Source organism: Ranitomeya imitator, chromosome 8 (assembly GCF_032444005.1).
Source record: "Ranitomeya imitator isolate aRanImi1 chromosome 8, aRanImi1.pri, whole genome shotgun sequence".
Lineage (NCBI taxonomy): Eukaryota > Metazoa > Chordata > Amphibia > Anura > Dendrobatidae > Ranitomeya > Ranitomeya imitator.
This window is the reverse complement of record NC_091289.1, coordinates 32,425,286-32,443,497: the sequence shown is the minus strand read 5'-3', so window position 1 is coordinate 32,443,497 and position 18,212 is coordinate 32,425,286. Positions and strand designations below refer to the sequence as shown.

At 45.8% G+C, this 18,212-nt stretch overlaps 1 protein-coding gene across 2 annotated transcripts in view; it reads right to left on the bottom strand.

Annotated features, from left to right (window-relative positions):
- ERC2 (ELKS/RAB6-interacting/CAST family member 2) overlaps window positions 1-18,212 on the bottom strand; it is a 1,140,662-nt gene that overhangs the window by 554,254 nt on the left and 568,196 nt on the right. For both annotated transcript variants that reach the window (XM_069736696.1, XM_069736695.1), the window contains one exon: window positions 2,788-2,948. In XM_069736696.1, coding sequence (XP_069592797.1) covers window positions 2,788-2,948 — 161 coding nt within the window. The remainder of the gene's footprint in view (window positions 1-2,787; window positions 2,949-18,212) is intronic.

Below are 18,212 nucleotides of genomic sequence, written 5' to 3'. Positions count from 1 at the left end.
GAGCCTAAAGATGTCCTCAGGGGGTTTGTTTTTAGAGGGCTATATATTACACTTTCCAGTAGACATGTAAAGAGCATAACACACTTACATTTCAAGGACATGTTTTACAGAGAAGACTCATGCAAGCTGAGGCAATGATTGTTACGGGAAGATCGATATACATTTTACTGCTAAACTGGCTTCCTGGTAAGAACATCACAAAGTTTCACAATGCAAGCGTCATCATGTCTACTTGTAAAAGGGACTAATACACAAAGTGCGGTCATTGTTTCAGACTAGGTTTATGGTGGCACCGGCCAACTGATGGTCAAAGAACTTCATTTGCTCATGTCCAATTTCGAACTGCTCATCGTTTCTTATTCCCCCAGAGATAAGCCGCCTGGCAACGCATCAGTCAGTGGCTTTCTCATAGAGAACGGTTGAGAAAGTTCTCAAGCAGCAGGGCCGTATGTGAGAGCACCGGAGCTGATGAACTAAGGCGAACTCGCTCACAACAGCATAGTGATACACAGCGGGAGCCATTACCTCAGTGAATCGCCGGCAGCCGGGTAGAGCAGTCTACACGTAAGATCTCCATGGGACACTCGGGATTACGTGGACTACGAGGGACAGGCGAGTATATGTTGGTTTATTATTTTACATTAATTCTAGGAAATATGGGTGTCGGTAATTAGGCGTTAGGCAAGTATAATGTTTTTTTTTTTTTTATTTGAATATGTATGTAGTTATTTCACTTTTTTTTCAACTGTGAGCACAGGCAGATGAGACTACCTCTCCAATTAGCGGCACCTGCTGTCACTTATCAGCAGTAGTCTCATTAGCCCACACCTGCTGACCTGCGGTAAACTTTTTACCGTAGGTCACCGCTGCAGGTGACAGTCACAGCTGCAGGGTCACACTGACATCCGACAGCATGACCCCGCAGAGCTCTGACCATCAGTCTTACCGGCAGTAGCCTTACCACCGATAAGGACCACCACATCGGTGTTTCCCACACTGTCACACAGATGACAGAGTGGGAAAAACCATAGGAAGCTGGTAAAATACAAAACAAAAACTCAGCAAGTCCGCAAACATTTTTATACCTGCGTTTTTGCTGCAGATTTGACTGACTCAATTGAAGTCAATGGGTGAAAAATGCAGCAGAAACACAAAAAGAATTGACATGCTGCAAAAAATAATGCACTGCAAATACTTAAGGAAATTTACTGATCATGTGCACAACACTTCATGATTGTCATTGAATTAGCTTGCATAAGGGTTCCATAGCATTTTTGGCCCATTTCCGTGCAAAAACGCATAAAAAATGAACTGTGTGCCCACAGGATAACAGTTTCGGTAAACTAAATCACCAGCTTATAAAACTAATGTAAGGTGTATCATAATATAGTCTCCAGGAAAATTACCAGAGGTCCCAACTTCAGGACTGCTCAGTGAAATGCCAGCATCAGTAATTGTACAAACTTGGTTCCGGCACAGTTATTCTGTTCTTATGCGTGCTGTATACTTCCTCCGTTATGTTATATGTCGATCATCCTGGTGACAGTCATTGGCCATCATGACCATTTCGAGCCTAAAACTGTGATGTTGTTAAGAATGACGTGACTTGGTGATAGGACATCCGTACAGCCAATGGACTGAGGTTCCTCACTGTGGTTTCTCTTTGTTTTTTTGATCCTTGTCCAGAAGTTTGGGAATCACTAAGTTACTCATTTAGATCGGCCTAAGAAATAGTTGCCCTAATAAAATATAGGGCTATGGTTTTTACTTTATCTATTGCTATGAGGAATCGTTTTGGCAACGCTTCATGAAAAAGAAAGATTGGCAAGAAGACTCCAAGCACTTGTCTCTTTAAAAGAAGACAATGCCCTCCTCCCATACGAGCCAGATAAACCCTACTGTGTACTAAAAAAAGGGAAACTTTCCTAAACAGATGTCTATAGATGGTGCCTTGCCTGGATGGCACTTCTGGTTATAGTTATAGCTATAGTTGTAGTTATTAAGGTTGAAGGAAGACTATAAGTCCATCTAGTTCAACCCATAGCCTAACCTAACATGCCCTAACATGTTGATCCAAAGGAAGGCAAAAAAAAACCATGTGGCAAAGAGCAAGCTCCACCTTGGGGAAAAAAATTCCTTCCCGACTCCACATACGGCAATCAGACTAGTTCCCTGGATCAACGCCCTATCAAGGAATCTAGTGTTTATACCCTGTAAGATTATACTTTTCCAGAAATGTATCCAGTCCCCTCTTAAATTTAAGTAATGAATCACTCATTACAACATCATACGGCAATCTTGCCTTGCGCAGGCCTGTACTACGGAGGACACCGCATGAACTTCAACCCAATATTGTGGCCAGCATGCAGCCAGCAGGTAAGGAAAGGGTGAATAAAACACCCGAAAACCCCGCCCATATGACCACAAACCTGTCCCACCAAATTCAGGTGACAGGTTCCCTTTAAGAAGGATAAAATCTTTGACCTACAGGTTTATTCTTTGTTGCAATTTTCCATGTAAGATTGAAATATTGACCCAATCAGCACTTATTTGAGCGGTAACAATGGCATGATGACATTTGTTATTTTTTCCTCGTTGCATTTATAGACCATCCCATAAGACATTCAGATAAATAAAAAAATGGCAGTATATACTGTAAATATAAAAAAAAATGCTTACCTCCAGAAAAAACTACTGCAATTTAATGGTCGTAATCGCACCTGTATAAAGTCGTTTGTCAAACTGGTTAAAACTGTACAATAAAGCTGAAATAAATGATATCCTTACTTCATCTCCAGGATCTCTTCAAGTTGTTTTCGACGGTCTATCATCAAATTGTTCAGGTGTGCTTCCTTGTCAGCAAGTGATTGTTGAGTTGAGGAGAGACGAGCTTTGGTGGAATCCAGCTCCTGTCTTGTCTTTTCAAGAGCATTCATGAGATCATCCATCTAAAGAAAGAAAAAGTAATTAGATTTTTTTTTCTTTTGGCAATTACCAAAGAGATTTCCAATTAACCTTCTACATCAGAGCATACCTAAGAAAGCTGGACAGAATGGCTTAGAATTACCTTCAAAGGAGAAGACTCTACAGCTGACCATCTCTCGGGACACTATTCATTGTAACTAGCCTTAAAGAGCCGATGAGTAGTGTTGAGCATTCCGATACTGCAAATATCGGGTATCGGCTTATATTCGTGGCATCGGAATTCCGATACTGAGTTCCGATACTTTCACAATATCGGATTCCGGAATCGGAAGTTCCCGTAATTCAATGTGCCAGTTTGATTTAATTCAGCCAATGAGGAATCCTAAGAAGTGTGGGCACATCCTGTTATGTATGTTAGTCATGTAACTACTGGCTTGGCTGTGATTGGCTGCTGAAATTATGTCATGATGCACTATAAAAGTCGCCGCCGCCATTTTGGGTTCACTCTGCTGTGATTTCAGTTAGGGACAGGATGCGGTGTTCTGACTGAGAGCCAGTTTGAGATAGCGATTTGCTTCATTGTGCTTTACCCAGGCTAATTTAGCAACCACTGTGTGAGAACCTTTTTTTTTGCCTTGCAGCACTGTTCACGGCTGTCTGCAAGGTCTCTGTTTCAGTGCAGCTCACTCTGTAGTCTGTTCTGCAGCCACAGCTGGTTGTAGTCAGCTCATCGTGCGTCACTGCCTCATACTGTTCCATTGTTCTTTTTTCAATTAGTGCTGCCTGCTGCACATTTTTGCAGATTCATCCCATTAGTGGGTTTCCATCCGTATCCTGCTAGATTGTGGAAAAACACTATATAGGAGTACATAGAGGAGCTTTTTTGGCCTTGCAGCGCCATTCACGGCTGTCTGCAAGGTCTCTGTGTGAGTTCAGCTCACGCTGTAGTCTGCTCTGTAGCCACAGCTGGTTGTAGTCAGCTCAGCGTGCGTCACTGCCTCATACTGTTCAATTGTCCTTTTTTCAATTCGTGCTGCCTGCTGCACATTTTTCCAGATTTATCCTATTAGTGGGTTTCCATCCGTATCCTGCTAGATTGTGGAAAAACACTATATAGGAGTACATAGAGGAGCTTTTTTGGCCTTGCAGCACCATTCACGGCTGTCTGCACGGTCTCTGTGTGAGCTCAGCTCACGCTGTAGTCTGTTCTGCAGCCACAGCCGGTTGCAGTCAGCTCAGGGTGCATCACTGCCTCATACTGTTCCATTGTCCTTTTTTCAGTTAGTGATGCCTGCTGCACATTTTTCCAGATTTATCGTATTAGTGGGTTTCCATCCGTATCCTGCTAGATTGTGGAAAAACACTATATAGGAGTACATAGAGGAGCTTTTTTGGCCTTGCAGCACCGTTGACGGCTGTCTGCAAGGTTTCTGTGCGAGTTCATTTTCGAGAAATTGAAGAAGAGGCAGTATGCAGTGATGTGCAACTGCTTTGTCTCTCTGAATCTGAAGAGGCGGGTGGGCCAGTGCCTACGGTCAGCACACCTCAGTACGCATCTGATGATGAGACTCAGGTGCCACTTTCTGGTGCATACTGTGCTGCCGAGACTACCCAGGATAAGTAGTTGGTGGAAGAGGGTAGTGTAGATGATGAGGTCCTTGACCCATCATGGTGTGAGGTACAGGAAGGTGGTGGGAGCAGCTCTGAGGAAGAGATTCCCCAAACGGCCCAAAAAGGAGGGAGAGGGAGGGGGAAGACTGCGTTGCCTGTAGCCTCCACTTCGGCACCCATTAGGAGCATGCCTCTTCCAAAACCAAAACGGACGCTCCCAAGACTTGCAGTGCCTGGTCCTTTTTTGACACAGTTGCAGATGACATTTGCTTTGTCAAATGCAAGCTGTGTAATCAGAAAGTCAAAAGAGGGAAAAGTGTCAGCAACCTCAATACCACAAATATGTGGAAACATGTGCGGACCAAGTACGTGGTGCAGTTACAAAAATGCACTGAAGACCTAGGCCAACCTACAGCGGCACCTACCACCTCTTCAGCTCGTGTTGTCGCCTCTTCCTCCAGCTCAAACACAGCTGGTTCGGCTCCCTCACAGGATCGCCATGGAAGAAACTCTGGCACTGTTGTACAGAGACCCAATGTATTTCCACCCACAGCACCACGTTCCCTGTCATCCTCACACTTCCAGCCCAGTCTACAGCCATCAGTAGCACAGGCATGGGAGAAAAGGCGGCCATTCTCAGCAAACCACCCCCGAGCACAGGTTCTGAATGCTGGCATTGCAAAACTACTGTCCCTTGAAATGCTCTCATTCAGGCTGGTGGAGACTGACACCTTCCGTAACTTGATGGCATTGCCAGTCCCACAATACAATGTGCCCAGCCGCTTTTATTTCAGCAGGCAAGCCGTTCCTGCCCTGCAAAAGCATGTGGAGGGAAACATTAAACATGCTCTACTAACAGGGACGATACCTTTCCCTCACTGCCCATTGGGTAAATGTTGTGGAGCTGGGTACAGATCTTGAGAGTGGCGCTGTACGTGTTCTGCCAACTCCAAGGATTGCAGGAATCCAGTCTGTACACATTGTCTCCTCCTCATACTCCAGTTCCTCTGAATCAGCGCTGCAGGAGCGGTCAGAGTCTACCTCCACATGGACCCGTGAACGCTTACCTGTTACGACCGATATGAGCACAGCCGTGGCCAAACATCAAAAGGCCATATTGAAATTAATTTCTTTGGGGAATCGAAGCCACACAGCGCAGGAGCTCTGGAATGCCATGAAGCAGGAGATCGACATGTAGTTTGTGCCAGCGAATCTCCAGCCAGGCATGGTAGTGTGTGACAATGGCTGAAATCTGGTGGCAGCTCTGGTCCTAGGCAGCCTCACTCACATCCGATGTCTGGCACATGTGCTCAACTTGGTCGTGCAGAGTTTTTTGAGGGACTATCCGTATCTTGATGCACTGCTGCACAAGGTCCACCTAGAGTGTGCTCACTTGCGGCGTTCCAGCATGGTAAGATTGCACATTGCAGCTCTGCAGCGCTGATTCTGCCTTCCGGAACATCGCATCATATGTGACCTACCCACCAAGTGGAATACAATGTCACATATGTTGGAGCCGTTGTGTGAGCAGCAGGCAGCAGTAATGGAGTACCAGCTGAATCAGGCGCAAATAAGTCGCACTGCGCGCCGTTCAGACTTCACAACCACTCAGTAGGCCACTATGAAGGACATCTGCCAGGTTTTGCGTGCCTTTGATGATTCCATGCAGATGGCTAGTGCATATGATGCACTAGTTAGCATGATTATCCCCCTTATCTGCCTGCTTGAAAAAACTCTGCAAGCGCTAAGGGAGGAGGTTGTGGAAGAGGCGGAGGATGAGGAGTCACAAATGCCATCTGCTTCTGGACAGTCTGCGCAACGTGGTTCCTCACAAAGGCCTAGGCAGGGGATACTTTGTGAGGAGGATGAGGAGGAGTCAATGGAGGAGGAAGACATCTGTCCAGAGGAGGGAGGTACACAATGCTCTAGTAGTCAGTCTGTAGAGCAAGGGTGGGGTGATGCAGAGCAGGCAGAGATCACGCCTCTAGCAGGGGACAGCGTTTCTTGGCCAGTTGGCAGTCTGCAGCACATGGTTGATTTCATGCTGCAGTGCCTGAGAAACGACCGCCGCATTGCCCACATTCTCAACACGGCTGATTATTGGGTGTACAACCTCCTAAATCCTCGCTACCGGGACAACTTACAAAGCCTCATAAACACCGTTGAACCGGGAGCGTAGAATGCAGGAGTACCAAGACACACTGGTGCATTCCATCATGTTCTCCCTTCCAACCGAGAGCAGTGCTGCAAAGCACTTTACAAAGCAGCTCAGTGCGTCGAGGCAGTGGAGGAAGCTTTGCAGAAAGAGGCAGCAGAAGCAGTGCCTCAGCACAAGGCAAGACCAGTTTGGCCCAAATGTGGCAAAGTTTTGTGTGCCCGCCACAATTGTCTACACCATCACAGACGGCTCCAGTCAGCAAGAGGCAACATTTTCGTCAGATGGTGACAGACTACATGTCTTGCCCTCTTACTGTACTCCCACACGGCTCTTCCCCCTTCAAGTTTTGGGTCTCTAAGCTGGATACATGGCCAGAGTTTAGCCAGTATGCATTGGAGGTGCTGGCTTGCCCTGCTGCTAGTGTATTATCGGAACGCGTCTTTAGTGCCACAGGTGGTGTACTAACAGACCGTCGCATGCCACTATCCTCCAATAACGTTGACTGGCTTACTTTTCAGAAAATGAACAAGGCCTGGATCTTGCTCTTGAATTTGCCACTCCTGTTCCAGTTTAAATAATTGGTTGGCAACAGTATCCAGGTCTCCTGTTGTGTTCATGTTTCTACCACCTGAACTGTAATCCCTGGGCTCCAACACCACCAGTTGCTGCTCAGAAGTGTCATCTGCACAGTCAACACATGACCCAGTGTTATTGGGTTTCAGTAACGTCAGCTGATCCCCTCCTGTATATCCGGGAATTTCTCCTGCTACGTGCACACTCACACTACTTCAGATATTTAACTTGCTCCAATTAGGCCTCAGCCTACACTCTGCTTCCCCCGGATTCCCTGGGCTCCAACACTGCCAGTTGCTGCTCTTAAGTGCTGTCTGCACAGTCAACAGTTGATCCTCTGATATTGGGGTTCAGTAATGTCAGCTGATCCCCAACTGTGTATCTGGCAATTGCTCCTGCTACCTCCACACTCACACTACTTCAGATATTAAACTTGCTCCAATTAGACCTCAGCCTACACTCTGCTTCTCCTGGATTCCCTGGGCTCCAACACCGCCAGTTGCTGCTCAGAAGTGCCATCTGCACAGAGAAAAACACTAGCTCCTGTGTTAGTGGGGTTCAGTAACGTCAGCTGCTCCCCTGCTGTGTGTCCGGCAATGTCTCCTGCTCCCTCCACATTCACATTACATCAGATATTAAACTTGCTCCAGTTAGGCCTCAGCCTACACCCTGATTGATCCTGGGCTCCAACACCGCCAGTTGCTGCTCGGAAGTGCCGTCTGCACAGAGAAAAACACTAGCTCTTGTGTTAGTGGGGTTCAGTAACGTCAGCTGCTTCCCTGCTGTGTGTCCGGCAATGTCTCCTGCTCCCTCCACATTCACATTACATCAGATATTAAACCTGCTCCAATTAGGCCTCAGGCTACACTCGGCTTCTATAATACCAAACAAAAATCCTACCCCTAAAACCATAAATCTTTATTAATAACTAGATGGTGGCCCGATTCTAACGCATCGGGTATTCTAGAATATGCATGTCCACGTAGTATATTGCACAGCCCACGTAGTATAATGCCCAGCCACATAGTATATTGCCCAACCACGTAGTATGTTGCCCAGCCACGTAGTATATTGCCCAGTCACGTAGTATATTGCCCAGGCACGTAGTATATTGCCCAGCCACTTAGTATATTGCCCAGTCACTTAGTATATTGCCCAGCCACATAGTATATTGCCCAGTCACGTAGTATGTTGCCCAGACATGTAGTACTGTATATTGCCCAACCACGTAGTATATTGCCCAGTCACATAGTATATTGCCCAGTGACGTAGTATATTGCCCAGCCACGTAGTATATTGCCCAGCCACATAGTATGTTGCCCAGTCACATAGTATATTGCCCAGTGACGTAGTATATTGCCCAGCTACGTAGTATATTGCCCAGCCACGGAGTATATTGCCCAGCCACGTAGTATATTGCCCAGTCACGTAGTATATTGCCCAGTATCGTAGTATATTGCCCAGTGACGTAGTATATTGCCCAGCCACGTAGTATATTGCCCAGTTACGTAGTATATTGCCCAGTGACGTAGTATACAGCACAGAGCCACGTAGTATATTGCACAGCGACGTAGTATACAGCACAGAGCCACGTAGTATATTAACATAGTAACATAGTAACATAGTTAGTAAGGCCGAAAAAAGACATTTGTCCATCCAGTTCAGCCTATATTCCATCATAATAAATCCCCAGATCTACGTCCTTCTACAGAACCTAATAATTGTATGATACAATATTGTTCTGCTCCAGGAAGACATCCAGGCCTCTCTTGAACCCCTCGACTGAGTTCGCCATCACCACCTCCTCAGGCAAGCAATTCCAGATTCTCACTGCCCTAACAGTAAAGAATCCTCTTCTATGTTGGTGGAAAAACCTTCTCTCCTCCAGACGCAAAGAATGCCCCCTTGTGCCCGTCACCTTCCTTGGTATAAACAGATCCTCAGCGAGATATTTGTATTGTCCCCTTATATACTTATACATGGTTATTAGATCGCCCCTCAGTCGTCTTTTTTCTAGACTAAATAATCCTAATTTCGCTAATCTATCTGGGTATTGTAGTTCTCCCATCCCCTTTATTAATTTTGTTGCCCTCCTTTGTACTCTCTCTAGTTCCATTATATCCTTCATGAGCACCGGTGCCCAAAACTGGACACAGTACTCCATGTGCGGTCTAACTAGGGATTTGTACAGAGGCAGTATAATGCTCTCATCATGTGTATCCAGACCTCTTTTAATGCACCCCATGATCCTGTTTGCCTTGGCAGCTGCTGCCTGGCACTGGCTGCTCCAGGTAAGTTTATCATTAACTAGGATCCCCCAGTCCTTCTCCCTGTCAGATTTACCCAGTGGTTTCCCATTCAGTGTGTAATGGTGATATTGATTCCCTCTTCCCATGTGTATAACCTTACATTTATCATTGTTAAACCTCATCTGCCACCTTTCAGCCCAAGTTTCCAACTTATCCAGATCCATCTGTAGCAGAATACTATCTTCTCTTGTATTAACTGCTTTACATAGTTTTGTATCATCTGCAAATATTGATATTTTACTGTGTAAACCTTCTACCAGATCATTAATGAATATGTTGAAGAGAACAGGTCCCAATACTGACCCCTGCGGTACCCCACTGGTCACAGCGACCCAGTTAGAGACTATACCACCCTCTGCTTTCTATCACTAAGCCAGTTACTAACCCATTTACACACATTTTCCCCCAGACCAAGCATTCTCATTTTGTGTACCAACCTCTTGTGCGGCACGGTATCAAACGCTTTGGAAAAATCGAGATATACCACGTCCAATGACTCACCGTGGTCCAGCCTATAGCTTACCTCTTCATAAAAACTGATTAGATTGGTTTGACAGGAGCGATTTCTCATAAACCCATGCTGATATGGAGTTAAACAGTTATTCTCATTGAGATAATCCAGAATAACATCCCTCAGAAACCCTTCAAATATTTTACCAACAATAGAGGTTAGACTTACTGGCCTATAATTTCCAGGTTCACTTTTAGAGCCCTTTTTGAATATTAACACCACATTTGCTATGCGCCAGTCCTGCGGAACAGATCCTGTCGCTATAGAGTCCCTAAAAATAAGAAATAATGGTTTATCTATTACATTACTTAGTTCTCTTAGTACTCGTGGGTGTATGCCATCCGGACCCGGAGATTTATCTATTTTAATCTTATTTAGCCGGTTTCGCACCTCTTCTTGGGTTAGATTGGTGACCCTTAATATAGGGTTTTCATTGTTTCTTGGGATTTCACCTAGCATTTCATTTTCCACCGTGAATACCGTGGAGAAGAAGGTGTTTAATATGTTAGCTTTTTCCTCGTCATCTACAACCATTCTTTCCTCACTATTTTTTAAGGGGCCTACATTTTCAGTTTTTATTCTTTTACTATTGATATAGTTGAAGAACAGTTTGGGATTAGTTTTACTCTCCTTAGCAATGTGCTTCTCTGTTTCCTTTTTGGCAGCTTTAATTAGTTTTTAGATAAAGTATTTTTCTCCCTATAGTTTTTTAGAGCTTCAATGGTGCCATCCTGCTTTAGTAGTGCAAATGCTTTCTTTTTACTGTTAATTGCCTGTCTTACTTCTTTGTTTAGCCACATTGGGTTTTTCCTATTTCTAGTCCTTTTATTCCCACAAGGTATAAACCGCTTACACTGCCTATTTAGGATGTTCTTAAACATTTCCCATTTTTTATCTGTATTATTATTTCTGAGGATATTGTCCCAGTCTACCAGATTAAGGGCATCTCTAAGCTGGTCAAACTTTGCCTTCCTAAAGTTCAGTGTTTTTGTGACTCCCTGACAAGTCCCCCTAGTGAAAGACAGGTGAAACTGTACAACATTGTGGTCGCTATTTCCTAGATGCCCAACCACCTGCAGATTTGTTATTCTGTCAGGTCTATTAGATAGTATTAGGTCTAAAAGTGCTGCTCCTCTGGTTGGATTCTGCACCAATTGTGAAAGATAATTTTTCTTGGTTATAAGCAGAAACCTGTTGCCTTTATGGGTTTCACAGGTTTCACTTTCCCAGTTAATATCCGGGTAGTTAAAGTCCCCCATAACCAGGACCTCATTATGGGTTGCAGCTTCATCTATCTGCTTTAGAAGTAGACTTTCCATGGTTTCTGTTATATTTGGGGGTTTGTAACAGACCCCAATGAGAATTTTGTTACCATTTTTCCCTCCATGAATTTCGACCCATATGGACTCGACATCCTCATTTCCTTCGCTAATATCCTCCCTTAAAGTGGACTTTAGACAAGACTTTACATAGAGACAAACCCCTCCTCCTCTCCGATTTTTACGATCCTTTCTAAACAGACTGTAACCCTGTAAGTTAACTGCCCAGTCATAGCTTTCATCTAACCATGTCTCGGTTGTTCCCACTATGTCAAAGTTACCTGTAGATATTTCTGCTTCTAGTTCTTCCATCTTGTTTGTCAGGCTTCTGGCGTTTGCGAGCATGCAGTTTAGAGGATTTTGTTTTGTTCCAATCTCCTCGCTGTGGATTGCTTTAGAAATGTTCTTACCTCCCATCTGAGTATGTTTTCCTGGGTCTTCTTTGTTCAAGTCTAATGTTTTTCTTCCCGTCCCCTCTTCTTCTAGTTTAACGCCCTCCTGATGAGTGTAGCGAGTCTTCTGGCGAATGTGTGTTTCCCAGGTTTGTTGAGGTGTAGTCCATCTCTGGCGAGGAGTCCATCGTACCAGTAATTCACACCGTGGTCCAGGAATCCGAATGCTTGTTGTCTGCACCATCGTCTTAGCCAGTTGTTTGCATCAAGGATCCTGTTCCATCTCCTGGTGCCATGCCCGTCTACTGGAAGGATAGAAGAAAAAACTACCTGTGCATCCAGTTCCTTTACATTCTTCCCCAACTCTTCAAAGTCTTTGCAGATTGTCGGTAGGTCTTTCCTTGCCGTGTCATTGGTGCCAACATGTATCAGAAGAAATGGGTGGACGTCCTTGGAGCTGAAGAGCTTTGGTATCCTATCGGTCACATCCTTGATCATCGCACCTGGAAGGCAGCATACTTCTCTTGCAGTTATGTCCGGTCTGCAGATGGCTGCTTCTGTGCCTCTCAGTAGTGAGTCTCCCACCACCACCACTCTTCGTTGCTTCTTGGCTGTACTTTTTGCTGTCACTTGTTGCTGTGTGCCCTTTTCTTTTTTGCTTGCTGGTATTGCTTCATCCTTAGGTGTGCCATCTTCATCCTCTACAAAGATTTGATATCGGTTCTTCAGTTGTGTGGTTGGTGATTTCTCCATGGTCTTCTTGCTTCTTTTGGTCACATGCTTCCACTCATCTGCTTTTGGAGGTTCTCTGACACTTTTTTCACCTTCTGTGACCAGTAGAGATGCTTCTGTTCTGTCTAGAAAGTCTTCATTCTCTTTGATGAGTTTCAAAGTTGCTATTCTTTCTTCCAGACCCCGCACCTTTTCTTCTAAAAGGGCCACTAGTCTACACTTCTGACAGGTGAAATTTGATTCTTCTTCTGGTCGGTCTGTGAACATGTAGCACATGCTGCAGCTCACCATGTAGGTTGTCACATCTGCCATGTTGCTCCTAGATCCTGCTGACTTGCTGTGTGTTTTCCTTCTTGTGTAATCTACTTGTGTATTGTTCAGCCATATAGTATATTGGCCAGTCACGTAGTATATTGCCCAGCTACATAGTATATTGCCAGCCATGTATGTCACAGGTTAAAAAATAAAAAATAAACATATACTCACCTTCTGAGGGAGCCCTTGTAGTCATGTCGCCTGTGTGCGGTGCACTCGGCAGCTTCCGGTCCCAGGGTTGGTAGCGCAGGACCTGTGAGGACGTCGCGGTCACATGACCATGACGTCATGGCAGGTCCTTGTCGCATACCATCCTTGCCACCGGAACCTGCTGCTTGCATGGAGCGGTTACCGGAGCGTTGCGAGGAGCGGGAAAGGCGGCGGAAGGTGAGTATATAATGATCTTTTATTTTTTTTATTTTTTTTAATATTAGATCCTTTTACTATTGACGCGGCATAGGCAGCATCAATAGTAAAAACTTGGTCACACAGGGTTAATAGCGGCGGTAACGGAGTGAGTTACCCGTGGCATAATGCGGTCAGTTACCGCTAGCATTAACCCTGTGTGAGCGGTGACTGCGGGGAGTATGGAGCGGGCGCCGGGCACTGACTGCAGGGGAGTAAGGAGGGACTAATAGGACTGTTGCCGTCGCTGATTATATATAATTATTTACAATTATATAGTAGATCCCAGATAATACCATCAATCCAAAAACTAGATAAAAACATCCTGCTAGGGAATCATATACCAGGAATTAGGGATAAAGCCTATGTATGGAATCGTATATCCAAAAAAATTCTAACCAAAAAATTGTGATATCATAAAAACACAAATACAAAAACAATGAAAAAAATGAAAAAAAGGGTGTGCAGGATATAATATGCCTTTCCTATCCCTAGTAGGCCCTAGATTCTGATATCCTTCCTGTCAGCGGAGGTTGGCACCCTAAATATGCGATGTGGCGCCCCCGCTCCACGACGGCTGCCCCTTAACCCCTTCCCGACCTGTGACACAGCGTATGCGTCATGAAAGTCGGTGCCAATCCGACCTGTGACGCATATGCTGTGTCACAGAAAGATCGCGTCCCTGCAGATCGGGTGAAAGGGTTAACTCCCATTTCACCCGATCTGCAGGGACAGGGGGAGTGGTAGTTTAGCCCAGGGGGGGTGGCTTCACCCCCTCGTGGCTACGATCGCTCTGATTGGCTGTTGAAAGTGAAACTGCCAATCAGAGCGATTTGTAATATTTCACCTAAAAAAATGGTGAAATATTACAATCCAGCCATGGCCGATGCTGCAATATCATCGGCCATGGCTGGAAATACTAATGTGCCCCCACCCCACCCCTCCGATCGCCCCCCCAGCCCCCCGATCGGTGGTCCGCTCCCCTCCGTCCTGTGCTCCGCTCCCCCGTCCTCCTGTCCGCTCCCCCGTGCTCCAATCACACCCCCCCGTGCTCCAATCAAACCCCCCCGCACTCCGATCCCCCCCCGTGCTCCGAACCACCCCCCCTGCACACCGATCCCCCCCCCCTGCACACCGATCCACCCGCCCGCACACCGATCACTCTCCCCCATGCTCCGATCCCTCCCCCCCGTGCTCCGACGCCCCCCCGTGCCCTGATCTCCCCCCCCTGTGCCCTGATCTCCCCCCCTTATACTTACCGATCCTGGCGAGGTCCGTCAGTCTTCTTCCCCGAGCGCCGCCATGTTCCAAAATGGCGGGCGCATGCGCAGTGCGCCCGCCGAATCTGCCGGCCGGCAGATTCGTTCCAATGTGAATTTTGATCACTGTGATATAATCTATCACAGTGGTCAAAATAAAAAAACAGTAAATGACCCCCCCCATTTGTCCCCCATAGATAGGGACAATAATAAAATAAAGAATTTTTTTTTTTTTTCACTAAGGTTGGAGTTAGAACTAGGGTTAGGGTTAGGGTTAGGGGTAGGGTTAGGGGTAGGGGTAGGGGTAGGGTTAGGGGTAGGGGTAGGGTTAGGGGTAGGGTTAGGGTTAGGGGTAGGGGTAGGGTTAGGGGTAGGGTTAGGGTTAGGGTTAGGGTTTCGGTATGTGCACACGTATTCTGGTCCTCTGCGGATTTTTCTGCAGCGGATTTGATAAATCCGCAGTGCTAAACCGCTGCGGATTTATGGCAGATTTACCGCGGTTTTTCTGCGCATTTCACTGCGGTTTTACAACTGCGATTTTCTATTGGAGCAGTTGTAAAACCGCTGTGGAATCCGCAGAAAGAAGTGACATGCTGCGGAATGTAAACCGCTGCGTTTCCGTGCAGTTTTTCCGCAGCATGTGTACAGCGATTTTTGTTTCCCATAGGTTTACATTGAAATGTAAACTCATGGGAAACTGCTGCGGATCCGCAGCGTTTTCCAAAGCGTGTGCACATACCTTTAGAATTAGGCTATGTGCACACGGTGCGGATTTGGCTGCGGATCCGCAGCGGATTGGCCGCTACGGATCCGCAGCAGTGTTCCATCAGGTTTACAGTACCATGTAAACCTATGGAAAACCAAATCCGCTGTGCCCATGGTGCGGAAAATACCGCACGGAAACGCTGCGTTGTATTTTCCGCAGCATGTCAATTCTTTGTGCGGATTCCGCAGCGTTTTACACCTATTCCTCAATAGGAATCCGCAGGTGAAATCCGCAGTAAATCCGCAGGTAAAACGCAGTGCCTTTTACCCGCGGATTTTTCAAAAATGGTGCGGAAAAATCTCACACGAATCCGCAACGTGGGTACATAGCCTTAGGGTTAGGGTTGGGTTGGAATTAGGGTTGTGGTTAGGGTTAGGGGTGTGTTGGGGTTAGGGTTGTGGTTAGGGGTGTGTTGCGGTTAGGGTTGTGGTTAGGGTTACGGCTACAGTTGGGATAAGGGTTAGGGGTGTGTTGGCGTAAGAATTGAGGGGTTTCCACTGTTTAGGCACATCAGGGGGTCTCCAAACGCAACATGGCGCCACCATTGATTCCAGCCAATCTTTTATTCAAAAAGTCAAATGGTGCTCCTTCCCTTCCGAGCCCCGACGTGTGCCCAAACAGTGGTTTACCCCCACATATGGGGTATCAGTGTACTCAGGACAAACTGGGCAACAATTACTGGGGTCCAATTTCTCCTGTTACCCTTGAGAAAATAAAAAATTGCTTGCTAAAACATCATTTTTGAGGAAAGTAAAATGATTTTTTATTTTCACGGCTCTGCGTTGTAAACGTCTGTGAAGCACTTGGGGGTTCAAAGTGCTCACCACATATCTAGATAAGTTCCTTGGGGGGTCTAGTTTCCAAAATGGGGTCACTTGTGGGGGGTTTCTACTGTTTAGGCACACCAGGGGCTCTGCAAACGCAACGTGACGCCCGCAGACCATTCCATCAAAGTCTGCATTTCAAAACGTCACTACTTGACTTCCGAGCCCCGACATGTGCCCAAACAGTGGTTTACCCCCACATATGGGGTATCAGCGTACTCAGGACAAACTGGGCAACAATTACTGGGGTCCAATTTCTCCTGTTACCCTTGAGAAAATAAAAAATTGCTTGCTAAAACATCATTTTTGAGGAAAGAAAAATGATTTTTTATTTTCACGGCTCTGCGTTGTAAACGTCTGTGAAGCACTTGGGGGTTCAAAGTGCTCACCACATATCTAGATAAGTTCCTTGGGGGGTCTAGTTTCCAAAATGGGGTCACTTGTGGGGGGTTTCTACTGTTTAGGCACACCAGGGGCTCTGCAAACGCAACGTGACGCCCGCAGACCATTCCATCAAAGTCTGCATTTCAAAAGTCACTACTTCCCTTCTGAGCCCCGACGTGTGCCCAAACAGTGGTTTACCCCCACATATGGGGTATCAGCGTACTCAGGAGAAACTGGACAACAACTTTTGGGGTCCAATTTCTCCTGTAACCCTTGGGAAAATAAAAAATTCTGGGCTAAAAAATTATTTTTGAGGAAAGAAAACGTATTTATTATTTTCACTGCTCTGTGTTATAAACTTCTGTGAAGCACTTGGGGGTTCAAAGTGCTCACCTCACATCTAGATAAGTTCCTTTCGGGGTCTAGTTTCTAAAATGGGGTCACTTGTGGGGGGTTTCTACTGTTTAGCCACATCAGGGGCTCTGCAAACGCAACGTAACGCCCGCAGAGCATTCCATCAAAGTCTGCATTTCAAAATGTCACTACTTGACTTCCGAGCCCCGACATGTGCCCAAACTGTGGTTTACCCCCACATATGGGGTATCAGCGTACTCAGGAGAAACTGTACAACAACTTTTGGGGTCAAATTTCTCCTGTTACCCTTGGGAAAATAATAAATTGCAGGCTAAAAAATCATTTTAGAGAAAATAAAATTTTTATTTTATTTTCATGGCTCTGCGTTATAAACTTCTGTGAAGCACTTGGAAGTTCAAAGTCCTCACCACACATCTAGATTAGTTCCTTTGGGGGTCTAGTTTCCAAAATGGGGTCATATGTGGGGGATCTCCAATGTTTAGGCACACAGGGGCTCTCCAAACGTGACATGGTGTCCGCTAATGATTGGAGCTAATTTTCCATTTAAAAAGCCAATTGGCGTGCCTTCCCTTCCGAGCCCTGCCGTGCGCCCAAACAGTGGTTTACCCCCACATATGGGGTATCAGCGTACTCAGGACAAACTGGACAACAACATTTGCGGTCCAATTTCTCCTATTACCCTTGGCAAAATAGGAAATTCCAGGCTAAAAATCATTTTTGAGGAAAGAAAAATTATTTTTTATTTTCATGGCTCTGCATTATAAACTTCTGTGAAGCACCTGGGGGTTTAAAGTGCTCAATATGCATCTAGATAAGTTCCTTGGGGGGTCTAGTTTCCAAAATGGGGTCACTTGTGGGGGAGCTCCAATGCATAGGCACACAGGGGCTCTCTAAACGCGACATGGTGTCCGCTAACAATTGGAGCTAATTTTCCATTCAAAAAGTCAAATGGCGCGCCTTCCCTTCCGAGCCCTGCCGTGTGCCCAAACAGTGGTTTACCCCCACATATGAGGTATCGGCGTACTCGGGAGAAATTGCCCAACAAATTTTAGGATTCATTTTATCCTATTGCCCATGTGAAAATGAAAAACTGAGGCGAAAAGAATTTTTTTGTGAAAAAAAAAGTACTTTTTCATTTTTACAGATCAATTTGTGAAGCACCTGAGGGTTTAAAGTGCTCAATATGCATCTAGATAAGTTCCTTGGGGGGTCTAGTTTCCAAAATGGGGTTATTTGTGGGGGAGCTCCAATGTTTAGGCACACGGGGGCTCTCCAAACACGACATGGTGTCCGCTAACAATGGAGATAATTTTTCATTCAAAGAGTCAAATGGCGCTCCTTCCCTTCCGAACCT